The sequence below is a fragment of the Haliotis cracherodii genome, unplaced genomic scaffold (genome assembly GCF_022045235.1).
Source record: "Haliotis cracherodii isolate W230 unplaced genomic scaffold, xgHalCrac1.p SCAF_7, whole genome shotgun sequence".
In the NCBI taxonomy this organism is placed as follows: Eukaryota; Metazoa; Mollusca; class Gastropoda; order Lepetellida; family Haliotidae; genus Haliotis; species Haliotis cracherodii.
Genome location: NW_027266330.1, coordinates 33,886,683 through 33,912,834, shown reverse-complemented (window position 1 = coordinate 33,912,834; position 26,152 = coordinate 33,886,683). Strand labels below are relative to the sequence as shown.

General features: G+C 40.8%; 2 protein-coding genes across 2 annotated transcripts; both read right to left on the bottom strand.

Annotated features, from left to right (window-relative positions):
• Positions 1–313: 313 nt before the first annotated feature.
• LOC139448820 (uncharacterized) lies at positions 314–16,173 on the bottom strand. Its single transcript, XM_071230349.1, has 14 exons — positions 16,083–16,173; positions 15,397–15,564; positions 13,391–13,547; positions 12,016–12,206; positions 11,072–11,175; positions 9,232–9,412; positions 8,575–8,656; positions 8,526–8,542; positions 4,080–4,250; positions 3,745–3,901; positions 3,320–3,504; positions 2,984–3,078; positions 2,126–2,306; positions 314–411 (listed from the first exon to the last, which is right to left on the bottom strand). The coding sequence occupies exons 2-14, from the start codon at positions 15,557–15,559 to the stop codon at positions 314–316; spliced, it is 1,782 nt and encodes a 593-aa protein (XP_071086450.1). The 5' UTR covers positions 15,560–15,564; positions 16,083–16,173.
• Positions 16,174–22,608: 6,435 nt separating this feature from the next.
• Positions 22,609–26,152, bottom strand: LOC139448434 (sulfotransferase 1C2-like). The gene is made up of 6 exons (XM_071229985.1): positions 25,990–26,152; positions 25,660–25,816; positions 25,214–25,398; positions 24,407–24,501; positions 23,788–23,968; positions 22,609–22,706 (listed from the first exon to the last, which is right to left on the bottom strand). Exons 1-6 carry the CDS (start codon positions 26,150–26,152, stop codon positions 22,609–22,611), a joined length of 879 nt encoding a protein of 292 aa, XP_071086086.1.

The window sequence follows — 26,152 nt, the reverse complement described above, 5'->3', positions numbered from 1 at the left end:
TTACCACAAAGTAAACGATACGCATCTGGAAACAACTCGAACATGTATGAAAATAAATTAAATAAAATCAGCATCAATATCAATTTTATTCGGTTATTTGGTTACCAGGGCATAATCATTCCAGGTTCTCCAGGTTGAAGTCAAACAATAGTAAATACTTACCACATGTTTTCCTTCACTTGGGTGGAATTTAGATACATGTTATAAATTCTGGCGTTCATGCCAAGCTTACAAAGACCTCTTTGGATTTCTATGGCACATTTTCGACAATAGCGATTTCCCCAAAAGCTAAAACCATTCCGGGAAATGTATTTCAGTACGGGAACGGTTTCTTTAGCTTTGCTTCGTATATTTTATCGAACTTCTCGTTTTGAGCCACTGTAAACCAGTTCTTCCAGTCACCGATTTTTCCTGTAAAGTAAATAGATGACATCGTATCATTACATAGATTCGAATGGGAAAACTGAATTTTTACAGTGTGGGTCGCACGTGAAACACCTTGACACCTTAAAACATAGCGAATTAAGAGCCAATTATGCACTCACAATGCAAAAATACAAATAAATGATAAATTCTTTGATCGACGATAACGACACGCTGGCCACATTTGTACAATAATTGTTGCATTGTTATAGTATGCATCAACCATAGCTCCGTTCCTAACGACGACGTTACCGCAACGACTTTTCCAGGTCATGTGACTTAGCTTTGTGGAACTAAACCGTGGTCATCAGGGCCTGAGCTAGGTACAGAGGGCAACTTGACTCTCAAATCCTGTTTCAAGCACCACATGACGCACATTTCGATTTTATTTTACACATACAGCATAAATAGTGCCAAGACAGATAATGGTGAGGTGAAATGGGATTTAACGTCGCGTCCTAGATTATTGCACTTAACAAACGACGTGCATGCACGTGTGTGTATGTGTATGGCTGTTTGTACTAGTTCGGACTGATGAGGATTTATAGTGCTAGCTCACTGAGATACCATGACGCAGTTTTACATGAATAACCCAATCAGACAAAGTATACTGACTCCGAGCCAATCAGTCCTTCTTTCAGCCCCTTAATGTCGAGTGCCAGGGTAACAGCAAGTGCCATCTTTTAACGTCTTTATGTATGACGCGGCCGGGGATCGAACCCCGAACCTTCCGCTCTCCGGCCGGACGCTCTACCACTAGACCACGGAGGCGGTCTAGAGAGATAATGGATTTCACCACTGGTTAAGTCAAATGTTTAAGGTAGTCATTCTGTGAATTTACTAAGTAGGACAGAGACACTTTGAACATGATGCTCGATGCTATCCCATTTTATGACTTTTTCACACCACCTTGCTCATTGGCACTTAGTTTTTAAATGGATGCTCCCACGTTCAAGCTTTTCATCTGAGTTTCAATGATTCTTTCATTTAATTTTGGCTATTTTGCCTTTTACACTCGATGTTTGTTTCTTTGTTGTTTAACGCCGCACACGACGGCGGTGTGTAAATAATCAACTCAGGGCCAGAAAATCTAATGACTGACCTCGTGAGCATCAATCTACCTAACTGGGATACAATGACATGCATCAATCACGTCAGTGAGACTCACCCCGATCCCGTTTGTCGCCTCTCACGAAAGGCAAAGTCGCCTCTAAAGGCAAGCATGGATTGCTGACTCCATATAATCTGTTTTAGATGACATTCGAGACCAATTATTCATGATATTATTTGTCCTACAATCAATGCAGCTACTTTTCTCAGCTCTTTGTAAGATTCTCTGATTTCATATTCTCATCTTAAATTGATGGCGGCGTAAATATGAAACGTCATTGCAAGGGCAAAACCAGTCTTGATTATCCGTCCAAATAGATTCAATTTTGACTTCGGCCGTACGTTCCCACGAGTTTTTCAGGTGAACAGTTGGCTTTCCTTTGCGTGTGTTTGTGATGGGTGCCACCGGTGAGGCAGGATATGCTGAACTTTTACCGAACATCTGGTATCATCAATATTTGATAGTGATGTAGAGAAAGGTTCTTATGATAAAGTGTGCATCGTACAAGGGACAATGCTTTCAGTAGATATGTCTTGTGATTATGTAAATGTTTTGTCGCCTTATCTCATTCTGTAGTATTCTTGTAGTTACCTTTTCGGAAGTATCCACTTGAACCTTGTTGCCAATTGAAATGGTAGGTCTGATCCTTGATGTTCTCGTTGGCGTGTTTCAGGTTGCTGAAGGAACATGCTTCTGCTATCTTAACGTACGTTTTCTCCGGGAGAGGGCGGTTAAGATATTCAGCTATTCTTCTTATCTCGTTCACGCAATTCTATTGATGTAAAACAAATGTTGTTTACATATTACGTACGTGTTTGAGGGAAAGGGATGCAATTTTATGCTAATTGGAAATGCTTTAACACCACATACATTGAATATATTCCACTTACGACAATGGACAATAATGTCAATAACATTCGAAAATTACAAAACTTAAAAAAAATACTGCTAGGATTCATAATTGCTGGAACGTTTAGGAGTGAGTGAGTGAGTTGGGTTTAACATAGCTTTTAACAATATTCCAGTTATATCACGGCGTGTCAGCTTAATGTGGGAGGAAAGCCCGAAGTGATGCAGGTCTCAGACGTTTACTATTTCGGTGAAACCCACGAGCACGGGTATGGTGCTGGTATACCTAGAAACATAATCGGGGCGAACCGGGATTCGAACCCACAATCATTGGACGCAACTCTCCGCAGCGAATCGCGGCGCCTTAGACGACTGGGCCCTCCGTGCCCCCTGGAACGCTTAGGACTTAATAATCTTAGCAATAGCATGAAGAAACGTTTAAACTGTTCTATTGTTTAATCACTAAACATTTCTTATCCTAAAATGGGATCATCTATTTGCCTATATATTTATCTGCCAGTGCATAAGCAGAACATACCCAATGTATTTCATATGTTACTTTTAAAATGGTGTTATATTATTTGTTATGTTATGTCTCACCTTTTTCATATCTTTATACTGAACTTGACAGATATTAAATTGTTCAGCCCTTTTCTTCCAATCAAAAATATAATCAAATATTGACCCATATGCAACTGAAACAAAGACAATAGATTTGAGAACAACTGCAGGTAAATGAGGATCCGTGACGCTTTGAACAATTACTGGACAGATGTATTAGCGATGCGAAGTCGTAGATGTGTCCGACTTCGGTGAAACAGACTGTCTCAAGAAAGATGATGCCACTTTTTTTGTTCTGTTACTTTCATCTAGACACATGAAAATACCAATACTCCAGTAAAGATCACTGATCTTCTAAGGTAATGTATTCCTTACTGTAACCATTTTGATACAAGGAAAGGAAGTCGTCCCAAGACCCTGTAAAGTTGAAGGTGTCTTTTGAGACGTCTGTCCAGACCTGGTTGCTCTCCTGACAGAAGTAGGACACAGCACAATCCTTGGGGTTTCTCCAGACGCACACCACCTTACATCCCAGCTTCCATACCGAATCGGGTAGCTGCCTGCATGCATGGGGGGTGTAGGAACATTGACACACACTTATATCATTCCTGCAATATCCTGCGAATGTTACGTATTTTACGTATATACAGTGACAACAACAAAATGTAAACTGACAAGAAGAACAGAAATTGAAGAGAGTAGCACTTTGCGTTACAAAATATAAAACAGTGAGGGCCAAAGTACAAATCTATTACATACTTGTGGCTCTGTATGAATTTGCTGATCAATACCATTCCTACCGTGGCAGTAAATGAGTGTGAAGGATTCTTGGTGATGCCAGTTCCTCCAGTTCTTCTTCAGTCCTGTATTCCAACCATGCAGAATTCTGCCAGTGTTTGGTGTACTCGGCCTTGCCTGCCACGATCATGTTAAGGATCTCCCACGTCCAGTGTGTACCTTGATTTATCATGAGAAAAACATTATTATAGAGTTGCATCTTTAAAGAGTTTATCATTCCATGCCTTCATGCAACGACGGGATACAGATAACAAATGTTAAATACTTGACGGGATGGCGAATTTCGGCACACTCTTTCTGTCCATTTAGAGACACATCTATTTCACAACTCTGTTACCTGACTTAGGATATGTACACAGCAGGACGTCATCGTCCCGGAGGCGAAGAGACATCAAAGTTCTTAGCCTGTCTGCAATCAATGTCATGTGAACAACCCCGTCTACATCCGTCAAGCCGTAAGTAAAGCCACCTGCTGTTCCTATTTCCGCTGGGGTCGACATCTTGAAAACTGTTTATTAAATAATTAATGATGAATGAGAAAATAATTGCTGATGTGTTCACTGTGCTCTATACAATAACGAATGGAAGGTTGAATGTTGCCGCCGATCTTGAGTGGATTCTTTATCTGCTTGAGATTATGAAGGTGCTTTGATTTCATTCTCCTGAGGACAACGTCGGCAACATGGAGCCAGAATAGTTAAGGGGTATGCATTAACGGGCATGTTCCCTGGAATTGAATCCAGTCAGCTGTGCTGTGGATCATCTCCAGTTACGAATACCACCTGTTCAAACAAAATATATTCACTTATCTAGAATAGCCTGACATGAATATAGTCAAATCACCTTTGTTTGATATTTTCAGGTTGTGGACTCATATGGTTTCAAATAGCTCATACGTGTTAGTCCCATGTCAATGTACAAAGTACAGAATAACACATGAATGAATCATCGAAATTCCAGCGACAGTTCAGGACCACATACATCATTATATTTCTAAATGGTCCATTGCTATCTGATGCTGAACAAGACAGGTCTAGTTTCTAAAACAACGGTTCTGACCCTACCTTAACATCCAAGCCGTTTCGACTCCTTAGGTGAATGTGTACAATGGTACACGAAATCTTCAATGTAAATCATGCATGAGTCATCCTTGCATGACTTGCCATAAACAATATCATAATGAGTCGGCAATTGTTAAGCCACGTCACGGAGGACTGCTGGAGAGCAACGTGGAACAATGCCTATACTGTGGCCTGATTCAGCCTTGAATAATGTGTCTCCATTGCCCTGGCACATAGTACAAAACTTTAACTTGCAATTGGCTGAGTGTTTATCTGTCTGTTTTGTGATATGGAAGAGGTAACTGAGGATGATTCCATCATGATTTATGGTGAATATTGTCAAAACAGTATTCCTGAAGAATATCGATTTTCATTAGTGTTATTCTATTATTGTCAAACCTAGATCAAACAATTTCCGAGGAAGAGTCGTATGACGTTCTTTGAAATCTTGGTAGGAAGAGCATGCTCGATTACTCGAAAGTTAAGAAATGTAAACACCAAAGGCTGGAGTTGCTGAAATATTGCTCGACATGATGGGAAAATTGACTATTGGAAAGTTGCAAGCATCCCTCTTGCCGTACAGTCTTGTGGAGAGTGTTTTGTTTTATAAGCTAAGGGATATCTCCAAAGGACATAGGTTTCCTACCAATGTACACACTGGCCCATTTAGCCATAGAACATTGGGCTGAAACAGAATTAAAGTTGTTTAAATAATTACTTTAAGGTAGAGTCTGTGGTAATTTAAAACCAGAAACATTTGTTTTAGAATGTTTCGGCGCCTTTATAGTAAACCTTGGATTAGGGGTCACTATCCAGCACTGACAATGACAGGTATCTTCCCCATTGGTAGCACCTTTTACAAACACATGCAAAGGCGAGTTCCCCTGAAAGGTTCGATAATTGTTAAGTATAAGTGTACCCTTATGTAACAAACATGAATCTCATATGCTACTCAAAGTTTGCTGAGGATCACCACTTTAAAGGTAATATATCAAAACGAAGGCATCTGTTGAAATAGCCAAAGACAATATTTCATGAAGACATGTATAATATACCATAGTTTTCATTTACCACACAATGTTAGTCAGATCACCCGCCAAAATGAGAAAAAAAAGATTAAAATTGCCAAGTTATTTTAGAGTTGCCGTAAGGACAGGGCTTCATGAGAGGACGATCGGCAGCTCTTTCAACATTTGTTCCAGCAATTGGGATCGGTGACATGCATCAACCAAGTCAGCGAGCCTGACCACTCGATCCCGTTAGTCGCCTCTTACGACAAGCATAGTCGCCTTTTATGGCAAGCATGGGTTGCTGAAGACCTACTCTATCCAGGATCTTCAAGGGCCGGTCACTGTAACAGTGTGCACTCGATTTCATTCTCAGCTCCCTAGGCCTAGGCAGTATATAACCCAAAATGCCCGTGAGGCGCTTGAAGGTTAACATTTACATTACCATCTCATCGTGCCGGGTACCCATTAATAGTTGGGTGAACAGAAACATATTTCGAACACAGTCCCTTGACTAAGAAACAAGCCATGTGCTCCATGTGCTTCAGAGTTGGGCATGAGCAAACCTCAAGAAACTATCGGGAGCCAGGCAGTCACCCATCCAATTGCTCTACGTGACCAACGTTACTTGATGTTGTCTGTTTGTGACCTATTCGCTATACACAGGACTACGTGTCACCACATAACAGATCAGTGTGGATACCTCACTGAAATCTATTATCCTGTCGGCGAGCCAGATAATCATGAACTAAAGTATGAATAGTCTTGTAGAGCCGTAGGCATGCGCTGAATGCCTTTAACTCCTTTGCCCTTTACGACCCGGGTTAGAATTTATCTTCATCAACCAATGATTGTCAAGAGGAGGCTAATGGGTTCCGTCGGTCAGTCTCGCTGACTTGGTTGATGCTTGTCATCGTATTCCAGTACGTAGATGGGTACTCATTGGCAAAATAGTATGAAAACCGATTGCAAGAACATTAGGTTTATTTTCTCTCCAGTGACATCATGGACATACTAAATACACATTCAATTGTTTATCTAACTGTGTAGACTGACAGACAAACAGGTTATTTCAGTCAAGTAGGCCACAGGTCCATTATGCATATCAATAGGGTTTTTTCTTGTATTCTCTATCACGCTGGTATATTTCGCAATAATGTTCACAGTAACAGTATTAAAGCAATAATACAAGGGATCAATAGAAAGATAATTTACAAATTTATTTTGAGTTTCCTATTTTTGCACTTTACACAAGTAGCACCCTTTACAGTATCATATTTGTGTTTTCACAAGCCATTCATCAAATAAATGTTTCTGGTGAACGGTGTGATGTGATTATTAGATGGAAAAACATACTTGTAGAGATTCATAGGATTGGTACAATATCTTCAGAAGTTTTTAAGAAATAATGTTCACTGTAGTACATTATTAAATTAATGATACAAGAGAAAGATAGCTATAAAGTAAAGATGAATTTCTTTTTTGTACTTTTCACAAGTAGCATCCAAGTCATATTTGTGTCTTCACAAGCCATTAGTCTAATAAAAGCTGCCCGTGAGCTGTTGAATGTAATAAAATGTGGAAAACATTCTTCTCGTACTGATTCAGAAAATGTACTGACCATTATAACATGGAGCTCAACATATGACGTGGTATGTGAATGACAATATGTTATCAACTGATGGAGTATTACAATGTCTTCCTGTTTCGAAAGCCAATCTAAAGTTATTGCATCCAAACCTACATATAACCTGTCTATAAAAAATAAATTTGGAAGACCGTGGTCTAGTGGTAGAGCGTTCCCGGGAGAGCAGAAGGTTCGGGGTTCGATCCCCGGCCGCGTCATACCAAAAGACATTAAGAGATGGTACTTGTTACTACCCTGTCTGGCGCTCGGCAGTAAGGGGTTAAAACAATGACTGGTCGGCTCAGAGTCAGTATACTGTGTCTAAGTGGGGTAGTCGTGTTAAACTGCAGCATGGTATCTCAGTGAGCTAGCACTTTAAATCGACATTAGTCCGGACTAGTACAAGCAGCCACACACACATACACACACCTATGATTGTGGGTTCGAATCCCGGTTCGCCCTGATAATGTTTCTAGGTTTGACAGCACCATACCCGTGCTCGTAGGTTTCACCGAAATGGTAAACGTCCGAACCTTCATCACTTCGGGCTTCCCCCCACATTAAGCTGACACTCCGTGATATAACTGGAATACTGTTAAAAGCTGTGTTAAACCCAACTCACTCACTCACTCACATTTCCGCTATCAGCATGAAACTACGCACAATTTAATAGCTGTAGTCGTCTAGCAACTCCATGATGTCCATTTGGAAATATATACTGGTAGCTGTTTGGATGCATTGGCTCATTATGACCAGTAACTCTCTCCACTTCATCAAAGAACACGTTTCTTGCGACAACCAAATCCATGCAGAAGTTATGCTAACATCAATTATGAGATGTACTTACGGACGTACATATTGGGCCTATTGGTAATTAAAAATCGATAAGATGGCATTTTCTGCAATTTTAAGGAACACATTGTCTCATTATTTACTTGGTCAGGTGATGAGGATATAATGCATTTCAGAGGGAGACGTTATGAAATGATAAACCATTGATTTGTACTGTACATGTGTACTTGATTTATTTTATTTACAGCTAATCCACAGGTTAGAGTTTATGTATTGCTATTTGGTTTGAAACTTACATTTCAGAAAGAACGATCTATTTACGGCAGATGTCAAACAACTAGAGGTTCATTCAACTTTTCTTTGTATATTTTATCAAATCTCTCGCTCTGTGCCACAGTGAAGAAGTTCTTCCAGTCACCAGTTTCACCTGCAAAATAAATGTCATATACTTAACATCATCCATGTTTGAAATAATATTGTTTGTTTGTTCTTTAACGCTGAACTAAGCAATATTCAGCTATCCAGTGATTCACAACATGAGCATCGATCCACACAATTGACATGCATCAACCAAGTCTGCGAGTCTGACCATCCGGCACTATCATTATCTCATAATTTATTCCAAAAACAGTAGACATGACATGTCAGTGTGTCAAGTTGTGTTGATGTTCTTAAATTTGACATTACTCTCTTATGATTGTTTTTTCCACGAGTTTCCCGACTGGAAAATATCGCCTCGCTTGCTTTGAGTACCAATACCAGCACTGTATTTCAAAACTTCATCAAGTGAAAAACAGTGTTGTGAATCGGATACGGTTCAGCTTCGAGCAAGAAGTCCCTTTAGATATATATTTATTTCGTTATTGTGCAAAAGCAAAACAATGATCAAACGTAGATTCGATACCATTGGCGGAAGAGCCAAATTCGGGAATCTAACACATCATGGTTGAACTATAATTATTGGTCGTTATATCACTTTCAGTCTACTAATAATCCTATTACCTTTCCTGAAGTATCCGCTCGTCCCTTCCTGCCATTTGAAGTGATAGGTCTGATCCTTTACCTTCTCGCTAACATGTTTGAGCTTCTTAAAGGAGCATGCTTCAGATATATCCTTGTACATTTGATCCGGTAGAGGGCGTCCAATGTATTCAGCCATTCTTCTTATTTCTCTCACACAATCCTGTACAAAAATAAATCTAATTGATAAGCCATAAGCGATTGCCTGTCTGTTCAACTCAAACCAAGATGACTTTATATAGTGAACAACAAAAGTTCCTGTGACATTGAATAAGATTTAATGCAAAGTTATGTTTTTTACCAAATCTGAAACAATTTCGGGTTGCAACAGATAAAAGACTCCTGTAAGTGTTCAAGTGGTTTAATTACAATTCTAACTTCAGAAAATGCGTGATTTCATAAAAAAAAAACAAGAACATGCTAAGATGTCAATTTACAAATCAATAGCGTGTGTGTCCACCTCTGGATGCGATGCAAGCAACACATCTTCGTCTCATGGAATGAACCAGGCGTCGCACAAAGTTCTGTTGGATATCTGTCAATATCTGCTGGAGCATGTTTCGAAGTTCCTGGAGTGTCTGTGGAACACGTGTTTGACGTCGAAGGCGCCGATCCATCTCATCCCACATGTGCTCGATTGATGAGAGATCAGGGGAGCGAGCCGGCCAGGGGATGACATTCACGTTGTTTTGTTAAAGAGAATCCTGAACAAGTCGAGCAATATGCGGCCGGGCGTTGTCATGTTGAAAGGTAGTGCCTGGGCCATGACGACGCAAACGCGATAGAACAACAGGGCCGATGATCTCGTTGCGGTAACGCAGTCCATTGACATTTCCCTCTACCACTATCAAACAGGTCCTCTGTCTTGCTGTAATCCCACCCCATGCCATAACGCTGCCACCCTCGAACCGATCTTCTTCCATGACACAATGATTGACGTAACGTTCATCCAGACGTCGGTACACTCGAATCCGTCCATCTCTGTGGCTGAGTTGAAAACGAGACGCGTCAGTGAATAGAACTTGTCCCCACTACATGGCCGTCCAGCGTAGACGCTGTCTGCACCACTGTAGACGTGCTTGACGGTGGTTTCCTGTCAAAATGGAACGTCTGGCGGGTCTTCTAGCGACAATCCCTGCACATCGGAGGCGACGACGTACGGTTTGTGAAGATATTCGTCGAAGGCCAGGGATGCTTCTTGCAGTCACTGTTGCTGGCTGGAATCGATTTCGTAGGTGTGTTGATCGAATCCAGTTGTCTTGGTTACGCGTGGCCTGCCACTCCAAGGATGGTCTCTGACTGCATTCGTTTGTTGCCAACGTTGCCATAAACACCAAATGGTGTTCCTGTGGACGTTATATTGTCTTGCAACATCACGTTGACTCGATCCTGCTTCAAGCATACCAATGGCTCGCAGACGCTCATTTTCGGACAGGCGTGGCATTTCGTAATGTTGAATAATTGCGTAGATTTGTTGTTTTTCTGAGTTTTTGTTGTCAGCACCATGCTAAACAATGCATATGGAATCCCATTAACGCACATGTTTTTATATCCATTCTTGGGTAGTGAAATGCATGGGGCTTGAATAAAAGTCAAACATATGCAAGGAATGCATGCTTTTCTGTAGCAATTCCGTTTTTGTGACTTGATTCCATACATGTATTACAATATTGAAAACCAAACTTTACTTGTTTGAAAAATACACTAAAATATTGGTGTCACAGGAACTTTTTTGTTGAGTATGGATACTTGTCTAGATTACCTCAGTGAAACTCGGGATTTCTTCTTTCAGCAATACTATTCATTGATATTTGGGACATACCTTTTTCATGTCTTCATACTGCACACTGCATACTTCAAAGCCTTTGTAGGTGTTGAATATATTGGTCATTTCGCGCCTGTAGTCAAAGTACGATCCGCCAGTTGCTTGAAACCACATTTAAAGGAACAAACTACAAATGGGATGTTGTTTGCATGTTGGTAATTCTGACAATGAAACTGTAGTTAAAATGTAGGAAAGCTGAAACTGATGTAGGTTTGTTTGGCATGATGGGAGTATATTATATGAGGATGCCGATTTTGACAAAGATGGTGGTCGCTTTAGTCATAGACACGCCCTAGCAATAAGAGATTAATGTATAGAAATACAAGTTGGTGATTGCTGCCGTATGGTTGTTTGGAGTAGGATAGAAAACATTGATTTGGGAGGTGCCATGGTGGTAATGAGGTTGATGAAGAAGGTGTGTGTGTGTGTGTGTGGGGGGGGGGGGGGGGGCTGTAATGTTGTGACGGTGGTAATGTTGGAGGTGTGGGTAGGTGCTGAAACAGTTTTGTTTGTTTAACGTCACGCGACACAGGGGGTGGATGCGGTGATGGTTGGTTGTGATGATGGTTGGTTGTGGTGGTGCATGTGTTCTTGATCATGAGGTTGAAAGCTTTTGGCGGATTTAAAGTATGAGATTGAAGATGTTGACTTGGCGAAAGTTGCTTGTTATCGTGATGGGTAGATGTTGATAGGTGATGAATAGTTTGTTGTAGTGGTGACTGTTGTTGAAATAATATTGTTATATAAAAAGTTACCTCATGGCATTAAGATACTGTTATCGATGGCACCATCTCAATTATGAACATTTACAGTGTGTATGCACTATTAAGCAAACGTAAAGATCCTCTTTATAATTAACGGCCTCATCTCAATCTCTCATAGACCAATAACAGTGTTAATGTGTGGCAGCATTTATGTGAAACGATGACTTCATCACTTACTAAATCCAAGGCCATCGAGAAAAAAATCAAGGTAGTCGTTCCAGGAGCCAGTGTAAGTTGGTTTCTGTAACGGGTTGTCTTTCCAGACCTGTCTGCACAGCTGACTGAAAGCGGACACTGCACAATCCTTTGGGTTCCTATTGACGTACACCATCTTACATCTTTTCGTCCATATGGCCTCTGGCAGTTGGCTGCAATCATATGTTGTATTCAACGTTGAATGTAAGACCATTATCATATTGCTATTTGTTTCAGCCTCGCAGCAGCCAGTTGATGTAATCTGAGCAGAAGTACATGAACCAAAATTTCCTTTCAAGAGTTCTTATTGTAACAATGTTCACAGAACTTGTAAAAGCCGACTACGAGGATCGAGTGGTCAAATTCGGTGACTTGGTTGATTGACTGTCAGTTTGTTTTGTCATTTAGCACCACAATCTTTCATATTCAAACTGATTCTCAGTGTGAAGTCGAGAGTTACCTACCTTCCTTTATAAACAAGGGACAATTCGATCGTTCGAGAAGTTTCATGATGTGTCAGAACGCTGACTGCCTATATAAGAATGGCATCAGGGCGAGTCGAGGGCTTTTACGACCTGATCATATTTACTTGCCAAGTGCGGACGGAATCGGTCTGAAAACACTAAAATTCTACAAACATTGTTGAACGGACATACATTATAATACATAACACTGTGTGTCAATGTAACTTATAAATTGTTACTTATCCTGTATGATCACTTACTGATTTCACAATTAAGTTCTGAACAAACCGATTTCTGGATTAATCTTTGCGTTTCAATTTCGAAATCCACTGAGTAAACATCCCACATACTCTAATTTTGGTACTTACACAAGTCATCAGTCAATCCCCCGATCCTGACCGCCCGATACAATTTATATGCAATAACACACTAATATTGATTGATTAATTGTTTATTGTTTAACGCCACACTCAGCAATATTCCAGCTGTAAATAATCGAGTCTGGACCAGACAATCCAGTGATTGACATCATGAGCATCGATCCACGCAATTGAGGTCGATGACATGTATCAACCAAGTCAGCGAGCCTGACCACCTGGTCCCGTTAGTCGCCTTTTACGACATGCATAGTCGCCTTTCACTGCAAGCATGGGTTGCTGCACACACTAATAAGCATACCACACTTCTGTATATACTCATATATTTAAATGTATCAAATATAATCTAAACACGAGCTATCAATAGATCCAGATCTATGTCTGGAGTGCCCTTCAAATCAATATAACAGAAGCTCCTACATCATTCTTCAAAAAAATAAAATATAATGTATAAATGGCTGGATTTACCTACGACGCTCAAAAAACGGACCGTTTTATGTGTTCATTATACATTACCTGGGAGGGAGATGGGTGTGGAGAATTCGAGGTGATGGCAGTTCATCCAGTTCTTCGTTAGTCCGGTACTCCAGAAACGCTGAGTTTAGCCAATGTTTCGTGTATCCCACGGTGCCAACCACAATCATGTTGAGGATCTCCCACGCCCAGTGAGTACCTTGTGAATAGGCAGGCGATGCATGTGAAGATTCATTGTAAATGGAATGTTTGTCAATGTACATATACAACATCAACACAGAAGTACAATCCCGATTATCCCTCGCATCAAATTTCATTGGATGTAAAAGGCACAATAGTGGTGGAATGTACATGGATGGATTACTGAAGTTAACCTAAAGTATTTCAATGTATAATTTTATACTGTTCATAACTGATCTGTTCGTAAGTGATTATGTCAAAACTGATCAAGCTGGTAAATGTTTTCCACTTGGTGAAATTGAACATGGTGTTGGGCTGACTAAATATAATCTGGAAGAATAAGGATTCAAACTAAATATAACCTGGACGAATACTCAAACTAGAATTACACTGTACGTATACAGGTACAAACCAGATACAACCTAGGCGAATACGGATTCAAGCTAGATATAGCCTGGAAGAAAACGGATACACACAAAACATAGCATAAATGAATACGGATAAAAACTAGATATAACCTGGACGAATACGGATTCAAACTAGACGGATACAAACCAGATATAACCAAGACGAATACGGATTCAAACTAGATATAACCTGGACGCATATGGAATCAAACTAAATACAACCTGGACGAATACGGATTAAAACTAGACGGAAACGGATACAAACAGATATAACCTGGGTGAATACGGATTCAAACTAGATGATTATGGATACAAACCAGAAATAACATAGTCGAATACGGATTCAAACTAGTTATAACCTGGACGAATACGGATTCAAAATAGATATAACCTGGACGGAAACGGATTCAAACTAGTTATAACCTGGACGAATACGGATTCAAAATAGATATAACCTGGATGAATACGGATTTTAACTAGCTATAACCTGGACGAATACGGATTCAAACTAGCCATTACATGGGCGAATACGGATTAAAACTAGATATAACCAGGACGAATACGGATTTAAACTAGATATCACCTAGACGGAAACGGATTTAAACTAGCTATAACCTGGACGAATACGGATTCAAACTAGCTATAACCTGGACGAATATGGATTCAAACTAGCTATAACCTGGACGAATACGGATTCAAACTAGCTATAACCTGGACGAATACTGATTTAAACCAGATATAACCAGGATGGATATTGATTGAAATGTAAGACCAGCGAATGAGCAATGCCTTACACTACAGGTCACACGTATATTCTTGACCTAGATTTACAGAACATTCAACTATCTCCTTGTTGTTGGTTATACATAATCAATCCGTTCTAAGCAACACGTAGAAACTTGAATGGTCTCGAAGTTCAGATCAATAATATACGATATTCGCTTTCACAGGATTCGATGGCCATATGATGCTTGAATAACAAAACATTCCTACAGACCTTCATTCGACCTTAAGTCTTACGAGGTGAAGGTGAGGTGGGGTGAAATTGGGTTTAACGTCGCGTCCAAGATTATTGCACTTATATAGCGACGTGCATGTGCGTGTGTGTGTTTGTCTGGCTGTTTGTACTAGTCCGGACTGATGCCGATTTATAGTGCTAGCCCACTGAGATACCATGCCACAGTTTAACATGAATACCCCACTCAGACACAGTATACTGACTCCGAGCCGACCAGACGTTGTTTTAGCCCCTTAATGCCGAGCGCCAGACAGGGTAATAACAAGTACCATCTTTTAACGTCATTTGGTATGACACGGCCGGGGATCGAACCCCGGACCTTCCGCTCTCCGGGCGGACGCTCTACCACTAGACCACGGAGGCGGTCCGCCACGTACGAGGTTTCTAGCGATCACTTCTCACACGAAATGCCAACAACACCACTTATTTCATGGAACCCCTACCTGACTTTGGATATGTACACAGGATGATGTCGTCGTCTCTGATGGAGTACGTCTTCACCCTCTTTATAGCTTCAACCATGAACCCTGCCTGCACATAACCGTCCAGCACCACCAGATCCACATTGTATCCGGACTTCATGGCTCTTTCGGCAAGGGCTGACATCTCCTCTATTGTTGGTGAATACAGACGAATGCTCACACCTTGCTTTCAGAGGTGAAAAAATGTTTAGATACGATATCATTTTATCCTATTCATATGAGTGAGTGAGTGAGTATGGTTTTACACCGCTTTTAGCAATATTCCAGCAATATCACGGCGGGGGACACCAGAAATTGGCTTCACACATTGTACCCATGTCGGGAATCGAACCAGGGTCTGCGGCGTGACGAGCGAACGCTTTAACCACTAGGCTACCCGACTGCCCTCATTTTCATATGAATAATACGAAGTAAAAGTGATTGATAATAATGCATTGTGTAGTTACTAATATTTCAGTCAGGTTTTGAAATTTTGGTTATACCTTCTTTAAAAGAAGAGTTGTAGACGTAATATTGCGTTCATTTACATGCAAAGTAGGTCAGGTCATTCATACGTCCTTGAAATAGATCTATGTCATTTGTGTCACAGTTCTGATGTTAACCGTATCAAAACCAATTTCACAAACCCATCCAGATGAATAACCTACCGTTCTTCGTAAATTATATGATCCTCAAATTCGCGTCTGGGTCAGACAAGGCTTTCAAAATGTCCGCTTCTCTTTAAGTCAGGCGGCTGAAAATGATAACAGTGGTATGTGTGTGTGTGCACAGACCGTTGTGTTTACAGTGGACGATCAGTGTTAAAGGAACACAGCCCGTTACAGATATGTGTTTGGTATAAGGGTTAGTTTGTTTTTCACTATCTCCTTTAGCTATAGGCGTAGTATAGAGCTAAATCACGCACTGCCCTTGCAATGCTGTACATCGTATCTTATTCAAGCTGTATCACTGAGAGTGAGTGGTTATCTCCCTTATCCGAGTGGCTCTGTTGCGCACGACCTTTGGAATGCATCGTATGTTATTCAGGCAGCCAGCGAGAACGGTTCAAGGGAAGAAGTCAGGTCAAGCATGAAACGCGCTCTCAATCGACACACTGTTATTCCAACTTATTTGACATTTTTTTTGAAGTTCTGACAGAGATTATCCACCCGTTCTTTGCTCCGGGATACATAGGAAATCAACAGGTTGGACTGTAGTTTGCAATTTTTTTCCTAAGAATTAACAACTCGTTGCGATACACGTATATCACGCTGGATACCGAGTATTTCTGACGGACATTTTTCTAAGATCTGAAAAGTAAAGGCATCTACCTAGGCATCTACAATATAATTTCGCAGCGATGTAGAATATTAAATTTCCCATCTGATGGTGTAAATTTTACTGCCATGTGTTGTCCGAGAATGCTGTTGAAAAACAGCAAATTTCTCCGCTTTTTATCGTACACCGATAAAAGAACTGTGCGACGATTTTTTTATTATTAAGCAGCTTTACGGAAACTGTGACCGAACAAAATACTGCCTAATATCTGAACGACATAAATGTATATCAAATGGATTTATATGCTTATGTATAACGTTATACATTCCATACAAAAAAAAGCCTGCCGTATATGACGAAACCGGTTTTCCTCGATGACGTCGAAAGACAGACATACACATAAAAGGGGTCACTGCGCTATTATTAGTCCTAGGAGGGGGCACGGGTGGCCCAGTCGTCTGAGGCGCCGCGATTCGCTGTGCAGTGTTGCGTCTCTTGGGCACGCCAGAAACCTATGATTGCGGGTTCGAATCCCGATTTGCCCCGATTATGTTTCTCGGTTTGTCAGTACCATAGCCGTGCTCGTGGGTTTCACCGAAGCGGTAAACGTCTGAGACCTGCATCACTTTGGGCTTTCCTCCCATTTTAAGCTGACACGCCGCGATGTAACTGGAATACCGTTAAAAGCTATGTTAAACCCAACTCACTCACTCACTCTTAGCCCTTGGTTATAGCAACTCAGGTCACTTGGTGAGAATTAGCTGTGGATAAGGATATATAATTTCATGGTGTTTTGTTCACGAGGAACCAAACTATTCCAACACAAATGTCGATATTGTAATTGCATACGTTAAGGTATAAAAAACACATAAGAAATGATAAAATAGTACTTCATAAAAAAGGAAGTAATAGCGAAATGGATGGCCCTGTCTCGCCTACTAATTTAGCCCTCAGATTCCAATATTCTCCTACCTGTGCCATTGTCATTTGACTTATGATGCACCATTCAAAATGGAGCACTAGCCATTTCATCAAATGTAATAAATTACTGAAAAACGTCGTGGCTGGTTTTATGTCTTTGGCAACGTCGTAGAAATACGTCATTGGTATTTTGATTAATACTGATCTCCCCTTATGTTCGTTCATGGTATGGAAATTGTCGATGAGTAATATGGAATTTGGCGCTTTTTTCCACACAACAAAAAATGACTGTTTTTACCATGAAAATAATGTCTTGAATAAATAAGCCATCAGACGGTTTACCGTGTATCTTAACTGGACAAGACGTGCACCTGTTTGACATATACAAATACCAAAAAGAAAATTTCGAAACAAACAAAATTATGTTCAATATTGAATATGTCTCTGTTCATTATGATGTGATTATTTCTCTTTATCTCGTCTCAGAATGATACAATATATAAAAGAATGCGAGGCATTAAGAAGTGATACACATACGGAGAAGAATGTATTGACGTCAACTTCTTTATCATGACTATCACAACATTTTGGAGTATGTACTTACTCCTTCATTAGGTGAGTTTTCATGATTTTACTCCAGTTGCATAGATCGATTCTCATTATCATTGGATTCCCTGGTCCAGACTCGATTACTTACAGACCGCCGTCACATGGCTGGAATATTGCTGAGTAAGGCGTTAAACAACAAACACATTCTGTCCGACCGGTGGCACCCGTCACAAACACATGCAAAGGAAAGTCAATTGTTCACCTGACAAAAACACGGGAACATATAGTACAAGTCAAAATAGGGAATACCTTTGGACATCATTTTTGTCACTGATGTTTCCAATTTGGAAAAGTCTTCCGAATGTCTCCATTGTCTATCATGTTTTTGAAAGTTTTACTGAAGCCTTGAATGTTGCAACAATTTCTAAGCACAAGGTATCCTTTAAATCAGTCAGCACGGTTGTTTCTAGTTTCAATGTGTCATCTCGTATATATGCCGATGTCGCAATTCTGGCCTGTTTGCCACGAAATCATTATCTGCAGGTATGTCGGTGACTTGATTGTATATGCAAATACGATATATACCCCCATGGAGTGCGAAGCACACTACACAGCTGAAATTTCACTCATTTCGAAACAAACAATACTTACTGTTCGTGACCGTCTCCGTGGTCTAGTGGCAGAGCGTCCGCCCGGAGAGCCCGGCCGCGTCATACCAAAAGACGTTAACAGATGGTACTTGTTGTAACCCTGTCTGGCGGTCGGCATTGAGGGGCTAAAACAAGGACTGGCCGGCTCGGAGTCAGTATACTGTGTCTGAGTACTGTGTCTGAGTACTGTGTCTGAGTAGTGTATTCATGTTAAACGGCAGCATTATATCTCAGTGGCCTAGGACTGAAAATCAGCATCAGTCCGGACTAGTGCAACCCCCCCCCCCCCACACACACACACACACCTGAAAACACCTTGATTAGATTACAAATAAGGAGAGGAGATTATGATCATGTGATTACGATCACACGGAATTCATAAATTGCAAGTAATTCCGTGACATATGATTGACTAGCCAAGCAATCTTTTCGCGTTTATGTTTCCCTAATTATAGAATGGGCTGGGCTTGTGTTGCATGGTTGTGCTAAACGATGTCAGAATTCGTATTGTTGTTCGGAATGATTAAATAAGCAGTCTATGAAATTATCTTTGTTGACATATATACTCAACAACAAAAGTTCCTGTGACACCAATATTTTAGTGTATTTTTCAAACAAGTAAAGTTTGGTTTTCAATATTGTAGTACATGTATGGAATCAAGTCACAAAAACGCAACTGCTACAGAAAATTAACCATTCCATGCAAAAGGTGACTTTTATGCACGTCCCATGCATTTCACTACCCAAGAATGGCTATAAAACATGTGCGTTAATGGGATTCCATATGCTTTGTCTAGCATTGTGCTGACAACAACCACTCAGAAAAACAACAAATCTACGCAGTTATTCAATATTACGAAATGCCACGCCTGTCCGAAAATGAGCGTCTGCAAGCCATTGCTATGCTTGAAGCAGGATCGAGTCAACGTGATTTTGCACGAAAATTTAACTTCCACAGAAACACCATTTGGTGTTTATGGCAACGTTGACAACAGACGAATGTAGTCAGAGGCCATCCTCAGAGTGGCAGGCCACGCGTAACCAATAATCGACAAGATAACTGGATTCGAACAACACACCTACGAAATCGATTCCAGCCAGCAACAGTGACTGCAAGAAGGATCCCTTGCCTTCGACGAATATATTTACAAACCTTACGTCGTCGCCTCGGATGTGCAGGGATTGTCGCCAGAAGACCCGCCAGACGTCCCATTTTGACAGGAAACCACCGTCAAGCACGTCTACAGTGGTGCAGACAGCGTCTACGCTGGACGGCCATGCAGTAAGGATAAGTTCTATTCACTGACGAGTCTCATTTTCACCTCAGCCACAGTGATGGACGGATTCGAGTGTACCGACGTCGAGGTGAACGTTAACGTCAATCATTGTGTCATGGAAGAAGATCGGTTCGGGGGCGGCAGCGTAATGGTATGGGGTGGGATTACAGCAAGACAGAGGACCCGGTAGAGGGAAATGGATAGCGCTACCGCAACGAGATCATCGGCCCTGTTGTTCTATCGCTTTTATGTCGTCATGGCCCAGGCATTACCTTTCAACATGACAACGCCCGACCTCATATTGCTCGACTTGTTCAGGATTCTCTTCAACAAACCAACGTGAATGTCATTCCCTGGCCGGCTCGCTCCCCTGATCTCTCACCAATCGAGCACATGTGGGATGAAATGGATCGGAGCCTTCGACGTCAACCACGTGTTCCACAGACACTCCAGGAACTTCGAAACATGCTCCAGCAGATATTGGCAGATATCCCTCTGGACTTTGTGCGACGCCTGGTCCATACCATGAGACGAAGATGTGTTGCTTGCATCGCAACCAGAGGTGGACACCCACGGTATTGATTTGTAAATTGACATTTTGGCATGTTCATGTGCTTTTTTATGAAATCACGCCTTTTCTGAAGTCAGTATGGCAAATTAAACCATTTGAACACTTACAGGAGTCTTTTATCTATTGCAAACCGACATTGTTTCAGATTTGGTAAAAAAACATAACTTTGCATTAAATCTTATTCAATGCCACAGGAATTTTTTGTTGTTCAGTACAGTAAACTATGTTAATAACGAACACGCTTATAACGAACTGGCGGATATAACGAACTGTTTTTTTGGTCCCGGCCATTTGCTGTATATATGCTGTATATATGCTTATAACGAACTACGGTTATAACGAACTAAAATTTGTGGTCCCTTTGAGTTCGTTATAACCGTAGTTTACTGTATAATTAAAAATTGACTACAATATGTTTACACGTTTATATGATATAAAAGCAAATGTTATCGAAAGTCCATTGAGAACCAATATTTTGAAATGTCATTAATAACCTGGGCACAATGTGTGAAACCCATTTCTGGTGTCCCCCGCCGTGATATTGCTGGAATATTGCTGAAAGCGGCATAAAACCCAATTCACTCCCCCACACCCTCATTGATAACCTCCTTTAAGCAAGACGTAGACATCCCCCTGAGCAACTAATACGTGTACTGGTATATTGCTGCAGCCACATGTTTTGGCCCATTGGCTTGTCTTTTATGATTGTAGCCTAATCATGTGTATTTGAAATATAATGTGTTGATTTATTTGGATCCTGTGTGGTTATTTACTGGATTTTTACCAAAAAGTAACACATTATTTGAGGATGTTCTTCGCAAAAATAAATCAAATTTCAGGCAAAATTACAATGTTTTCCCTTTCAGGTGTACTAACGATACAATGGTTCCAATGCAGAATATTATATTCTTCCTTCCAACAATGATTTGTCAACACTAGGCTTCATGGACAGCAGTAGTTGTAGTTTCTGTGCCACAGACAAAGAAACACATGAACATTTAGTCTGTGCCTGCACCATATCTCGAAACAACCCGAACAATCGCTGTATAACAAATATCAAATTAGTATCAATATCAACTTTATTCACAACTTTATGTTGTGGTTGGTTATCCAAGTAGAGGACCGCCTCCGTGGTCTAGTGGTAGAGTGTCCGCCCGGAGAGCGGAAGGTCCTGGGTTCGATCCCCGGCCGTGTCATACCAAAATACTTTAAAATATGGTACTTGTTGTTACCCTGTCTGGCACTCGGCATTAAGGGGCTAAAACAAGGACTGGTCGACTCGGAGTACTAGTCAGTATACTGTGTCTGAGTTGGGTATTCATGTTAAACTGCGGCATGGTATCTCAGTGGTCTAGCACCATAAATCGGCATCAGTCACGACTAGTACAAGCAACCACACACACACGTGCATGCACGTCACTATATGCAATAAGTGCAATAATCTTGTACGCGACGTTAAACCCCATTTCACATCACCTCACCTCCAAGTAGAGACAACAACCCAGTAAACATAATCATTATCCTTTCAAAGACTTGATTTTCAGAAGTAAGCTAAGCAAACCTACACCCCTATTCCAGGAGTTCCAGATTGAAGTGAAACAAAACTATATGATAACTAAATGTTCGTGCTTACTCAAATGTAAGTAATAATTATACATTTAATAAAGACTGGTCTTCATGCCATGCTCTATTTCATTGAAAACTGTAACACTATTCTAATATGACCATTAAATGCCACCCTTGGGGATTATTTCGGCACATTTTCGACATTAAAGATTTCCAAGAAACCACAACGAGGTGTGCCTAGGGTGTTGATAATTATGAATTGTACAGCATCGTAGTATGAGGGAATGATAAAGATAGACGAACTGACACGGGTTGACGCTGGGAATGACTAACCTATCATCGTACAGTCGTAGTTTAACTTAACCATTCCGGGAAACGTATTTCAGTAAGGAAACGATTTGTTCAGCTTTGATTCATATATTTTATCGAATTTCTCGCTTTGGGCGACTGTAAACCAGTTCTTCCAGTCACCGGTCTTTCCTGAAAAGTAAAATATATAACATCGTATCATTACATAGAATCTGTGGGCATCAAACTACATTTTAACGATGCTTTCACAGTACACGCAGTTGCTACCAACACAAATAGTGAATTTGCCAACCATGGTGTTGGTTAAGTCATTCCAGAAAGCGTATGGCAGTTGTTCAGTGAATATGTCTAAGGTCACTTGCGCGATGCTATCCCATGCTGTGGTCATTTCAAACCTCCCTACTCACTGGCACGTACATCTAAAATGGAAAACTTCTGAATGGCAGGTGCTGCCGGAGGAGCAGGAAACTTTACACTTTCAGTTTCAGTACTAGTGATGCTTTCATATAATTTGCAGTATTTTGCCTTTTAAACTCATTGTGTTTGTTTGTTGTTTAACTCTGCACTCGGCAGTATTCCAGCTATATGGCGTCAGTCTGTAAATAATCTAATTTGGACAAGACAATCCAGTGATTGACATCATGAGCACCGGCATAAAAAAGTCAGCGATTTTGACCACCCGATTCCGTTAGTCGCCTCTGACGACAAGCACAGACCCGTGAAAATCCGGGTGAAAATAGGTCTTCTGCAACCCAACCTAAAGGCGTTAAACAACAAACAAACAAAACGATAAGCATAGCCGTCTCTTTCGTGAACACCTTGTATCATGATTATTTATTAGTGATTCATAGAAATAAGCTCATGATTTGTTTGGAAACGATCAATGGTTGCAAATTGGTTGTCTGGTTGGTTTGTTGTTTAACGCCGCACTCAGCAATATTCCAGCTATATGACGGCAGTCTGTAAATAATCGAGTCTGGACCAGATAATCAAGTGATTGACATCATGAGCATCGATCAACGCAATTAGGATACGATGACACGCATCAACCAAGTCAGCGAGCCTGTCCCCACGATCCCGTTAGTCTCCTTTTTACGACAAGCATAGTCGCCTTTTACAGCAAGCATGGGTTGTTGAAGATCTATTCTACCCCGGATCTTCACTGTCCGATCAATGCTTTCAGCATTTATTTCTGATGATTATGGAAATTGTTTTATCGCCTCAATTTATATTTTACAGTTCGAGTAGTCACCTTTTCTGAAGTATCCACTTGATCCCTGTTGCCACTTGGAGTGGTAGGTCTGATCCTTGATGTTCTCGTTGGCGTGTTTCAGGTTGCTGAAGGAACATGCTTCTGCTATTTCAACGTACGTTTCCTCCGGGAGAGGGCGGTTAAGATATTCAGCCATTCTTCTTATCTCGTTCACGCAATTCTTTTGAGAAGTAAAACAGATGCTTTTGACAAATTAGATATCACATACACAACTGACTAACATTTGTATACTTAACTTTACTAGAAAGTATTGGCGAAACATTAGAGTCATACTGTCGAATAAAACTTAATCCTCATTGACAGTGTTTTAAAATCACATGTAATGAAAATATTACACTTGTACTTGTACCATGAGGCACATTAAACAGTACTGTCAGGATTTATAATTGCTATAACATTTTGGATTTTATCTTCTAAGCATTATGAAACGTTAAAACAGACTATTGTTGAATCACTGAAACATTTATTATCTTGAAATGTGTTTATCCATTTGCTTACATATGTATCTGCCAGTGCATAAGCAGAATATAAACAATTTATTTCAAATGTTTAACGTTTGAAGTATATTTGCAATAATATTTCGTATTGTGTAACTCACCTGTTTCATGTCTTTAAACTGAACTTGGCAGATACTATATTGTTCTGCTGTTTTCTTCCAATCAAATATGTAATCAAAAATTGACCCGAACGCAACTGAAACAAAGACAGTGTTTTAGAATAACTGCGGGTGAGTGAGTTCTCTGACGCTTTGAAGAATTACTCGAGTGAGTGAGTGAGTGAGGTTTTACGCTGCTTTTAGCAATATTCCACCAATATCACGGAGGGGGACACCAGAAATGGGCTTCACACATTGTACCCATGTCGGGAATCGAACCGGGGTCTTCGGCGTGACGAGCGAACGCTTTAACCACTAGGCTACCCGACCCCCCCCCCTAAGAAGAATTACTGGACAGTTGTATGACTGATGCAGACTATCTACAGTATTGGTGATGACACATATCGTATGTTCTGTTACTTTACTAAACTATAACATCTGTACGTTCATTAATAAGAAGAAAGCTATTTAAGCGCCAATAAAGATCATTTATATGCATATGGGTCTTCACATATGTGGTGACCCATGAAGATCTGGGGAGGAATAGGTCTTCACCAACCCATGATTGCCGTAAAAGGCGACTATCCTTGTCGTAAGAGCCGACTAACGGGATCGGGGGGTTAGGCTCGCTGACTTGGTTGATGCATTTCATCGATCCCAATTCCGTGGATCGATGCTCATGATGTCAATCACTGGATTGTCTGGTCAAGACACGATTATTTACAGACCACCGTCATATAGCTGGAATATTGCTGAGTGCGGCATTAAACAACAAACAAACTAAATCATATGTGGTAATGTTATACATACCGTAACCATTCTGATACAAGGAAAGGAAGTCGTCCCATGACCCTGTAAAGCTGCAAGTGACGTTCGAGTCATCTTTCCAGACCTGGTTGCTCTCCTGACAGAAGTAGGACACAGCACAGTCCTTGGGGTTTCTCCAGACGCACACCACCTTACATCCCATCTTCCATACCGACTCGGGCAGCTGCCTGCATGCATGGGATGTATATGAACATTGATACATAAATGGATCATTTCTGCAATGTTTTGCAAACGTTACACATCTGATCATGACGTGAATGCAGTGCCAAAAACAATAAGAACTGTAAACTGATAAGAAAAATAGAGGGTTGCACTTTGCGTTACAACATGGCAAGAAAGTTAGAGATTACCAATATACAAATCTGTAATACATACCGGTGGTAGAGGGTGATTTTCGTGGGAGATTTTATTATTTATACCATTCGTACCTTGGCAGTACATGGGTGTGGAGGATCCTTGGTGATGTCAGTTCCTCCAGTTCTTCTTCAGTCCTGTATTCCAGCCATGCGGAGTTCTGCCAGTGTTTGGCGTACTCAGCCTTGCCTGCCACGATCATGTTGAGGATCTCCCATGTCCAGTGAGTGCCTTTCGTTATTATAAGACAAACATTATTATAGAGTCATCGCTGTCATCTGTTCGTCATTCAACGCCCTCATGTAACGACAGGACACAAATAGTAAATGTTCAATGGGTGAAGCGGAAGGTGAATTTCAGCACAATCAGCTGTCCTTTAAGGGATACATATATTTATTTGTTACCTGACTTTGGGAATGTGCACAGAAGGATGTCATCTTCCCGGAGTCGACGAGACTTCAACGTTCTTGACCTGTCTGCAATGATAGTCATTTGAACCACTCCGTCCTCGTCTGTCATGTCGTAAGGAATTCCCCCTGCCATTCCTATTTCCGCTGGGGTGGCCAT

What these genes read in the sequence shown, in the direction of transcription:
- LOC139448434 (XM_071229985.1), bottom strand. Translation starts at nt 26,152, where the DNA reads ATGGCCACCCCAGCGGAAATAGGAATGGCAGGGGGAATTCCTTACGAC. An exon ending in GTGCACATTCCCAAAGTCAG is followed by an intron (nt 25,817 to 25,989) that starts GTAACAAATAAA and finishes TAATAACGAAAG; the next exon opens with GCACTCACTGGACATGGGAG. An exon ending in AAGTGGATACTTCAGAAAAG is followed by an intron (nt 22,707 to 23,787) that starts GTGACTACTCGA and finishes TTTACTTTTCAG; the next exon opens with GAAAGACCGGTGACTGGAAG.
- LOC139448820 (XM_071230349.1), bottom strand. Translation starts at nt 15,559, where the DNA reads ATGTCAGCCCTTGCCGAAAGAGCCATGAAGTCCGGATACAATGTGGAT. An exon ending in GTGTACATATCCAAAGTCAG is followed by an intron (nt 13,548 to 15,396) that starts GTAGGGGTTCCA and finishes CCTATTCACAAG; the next exon opens with GTACTCACTGGGCGTGGGAG. An exon ending in TCTCGATGGCCTTGGATTTA is followed by an intron (nt 11,176 to 12,015) that starts GTAAGTGATGAA and finishes TGTGGTTTCAAG; the next exon opens with CAACTGGCGGATCGTACTTT.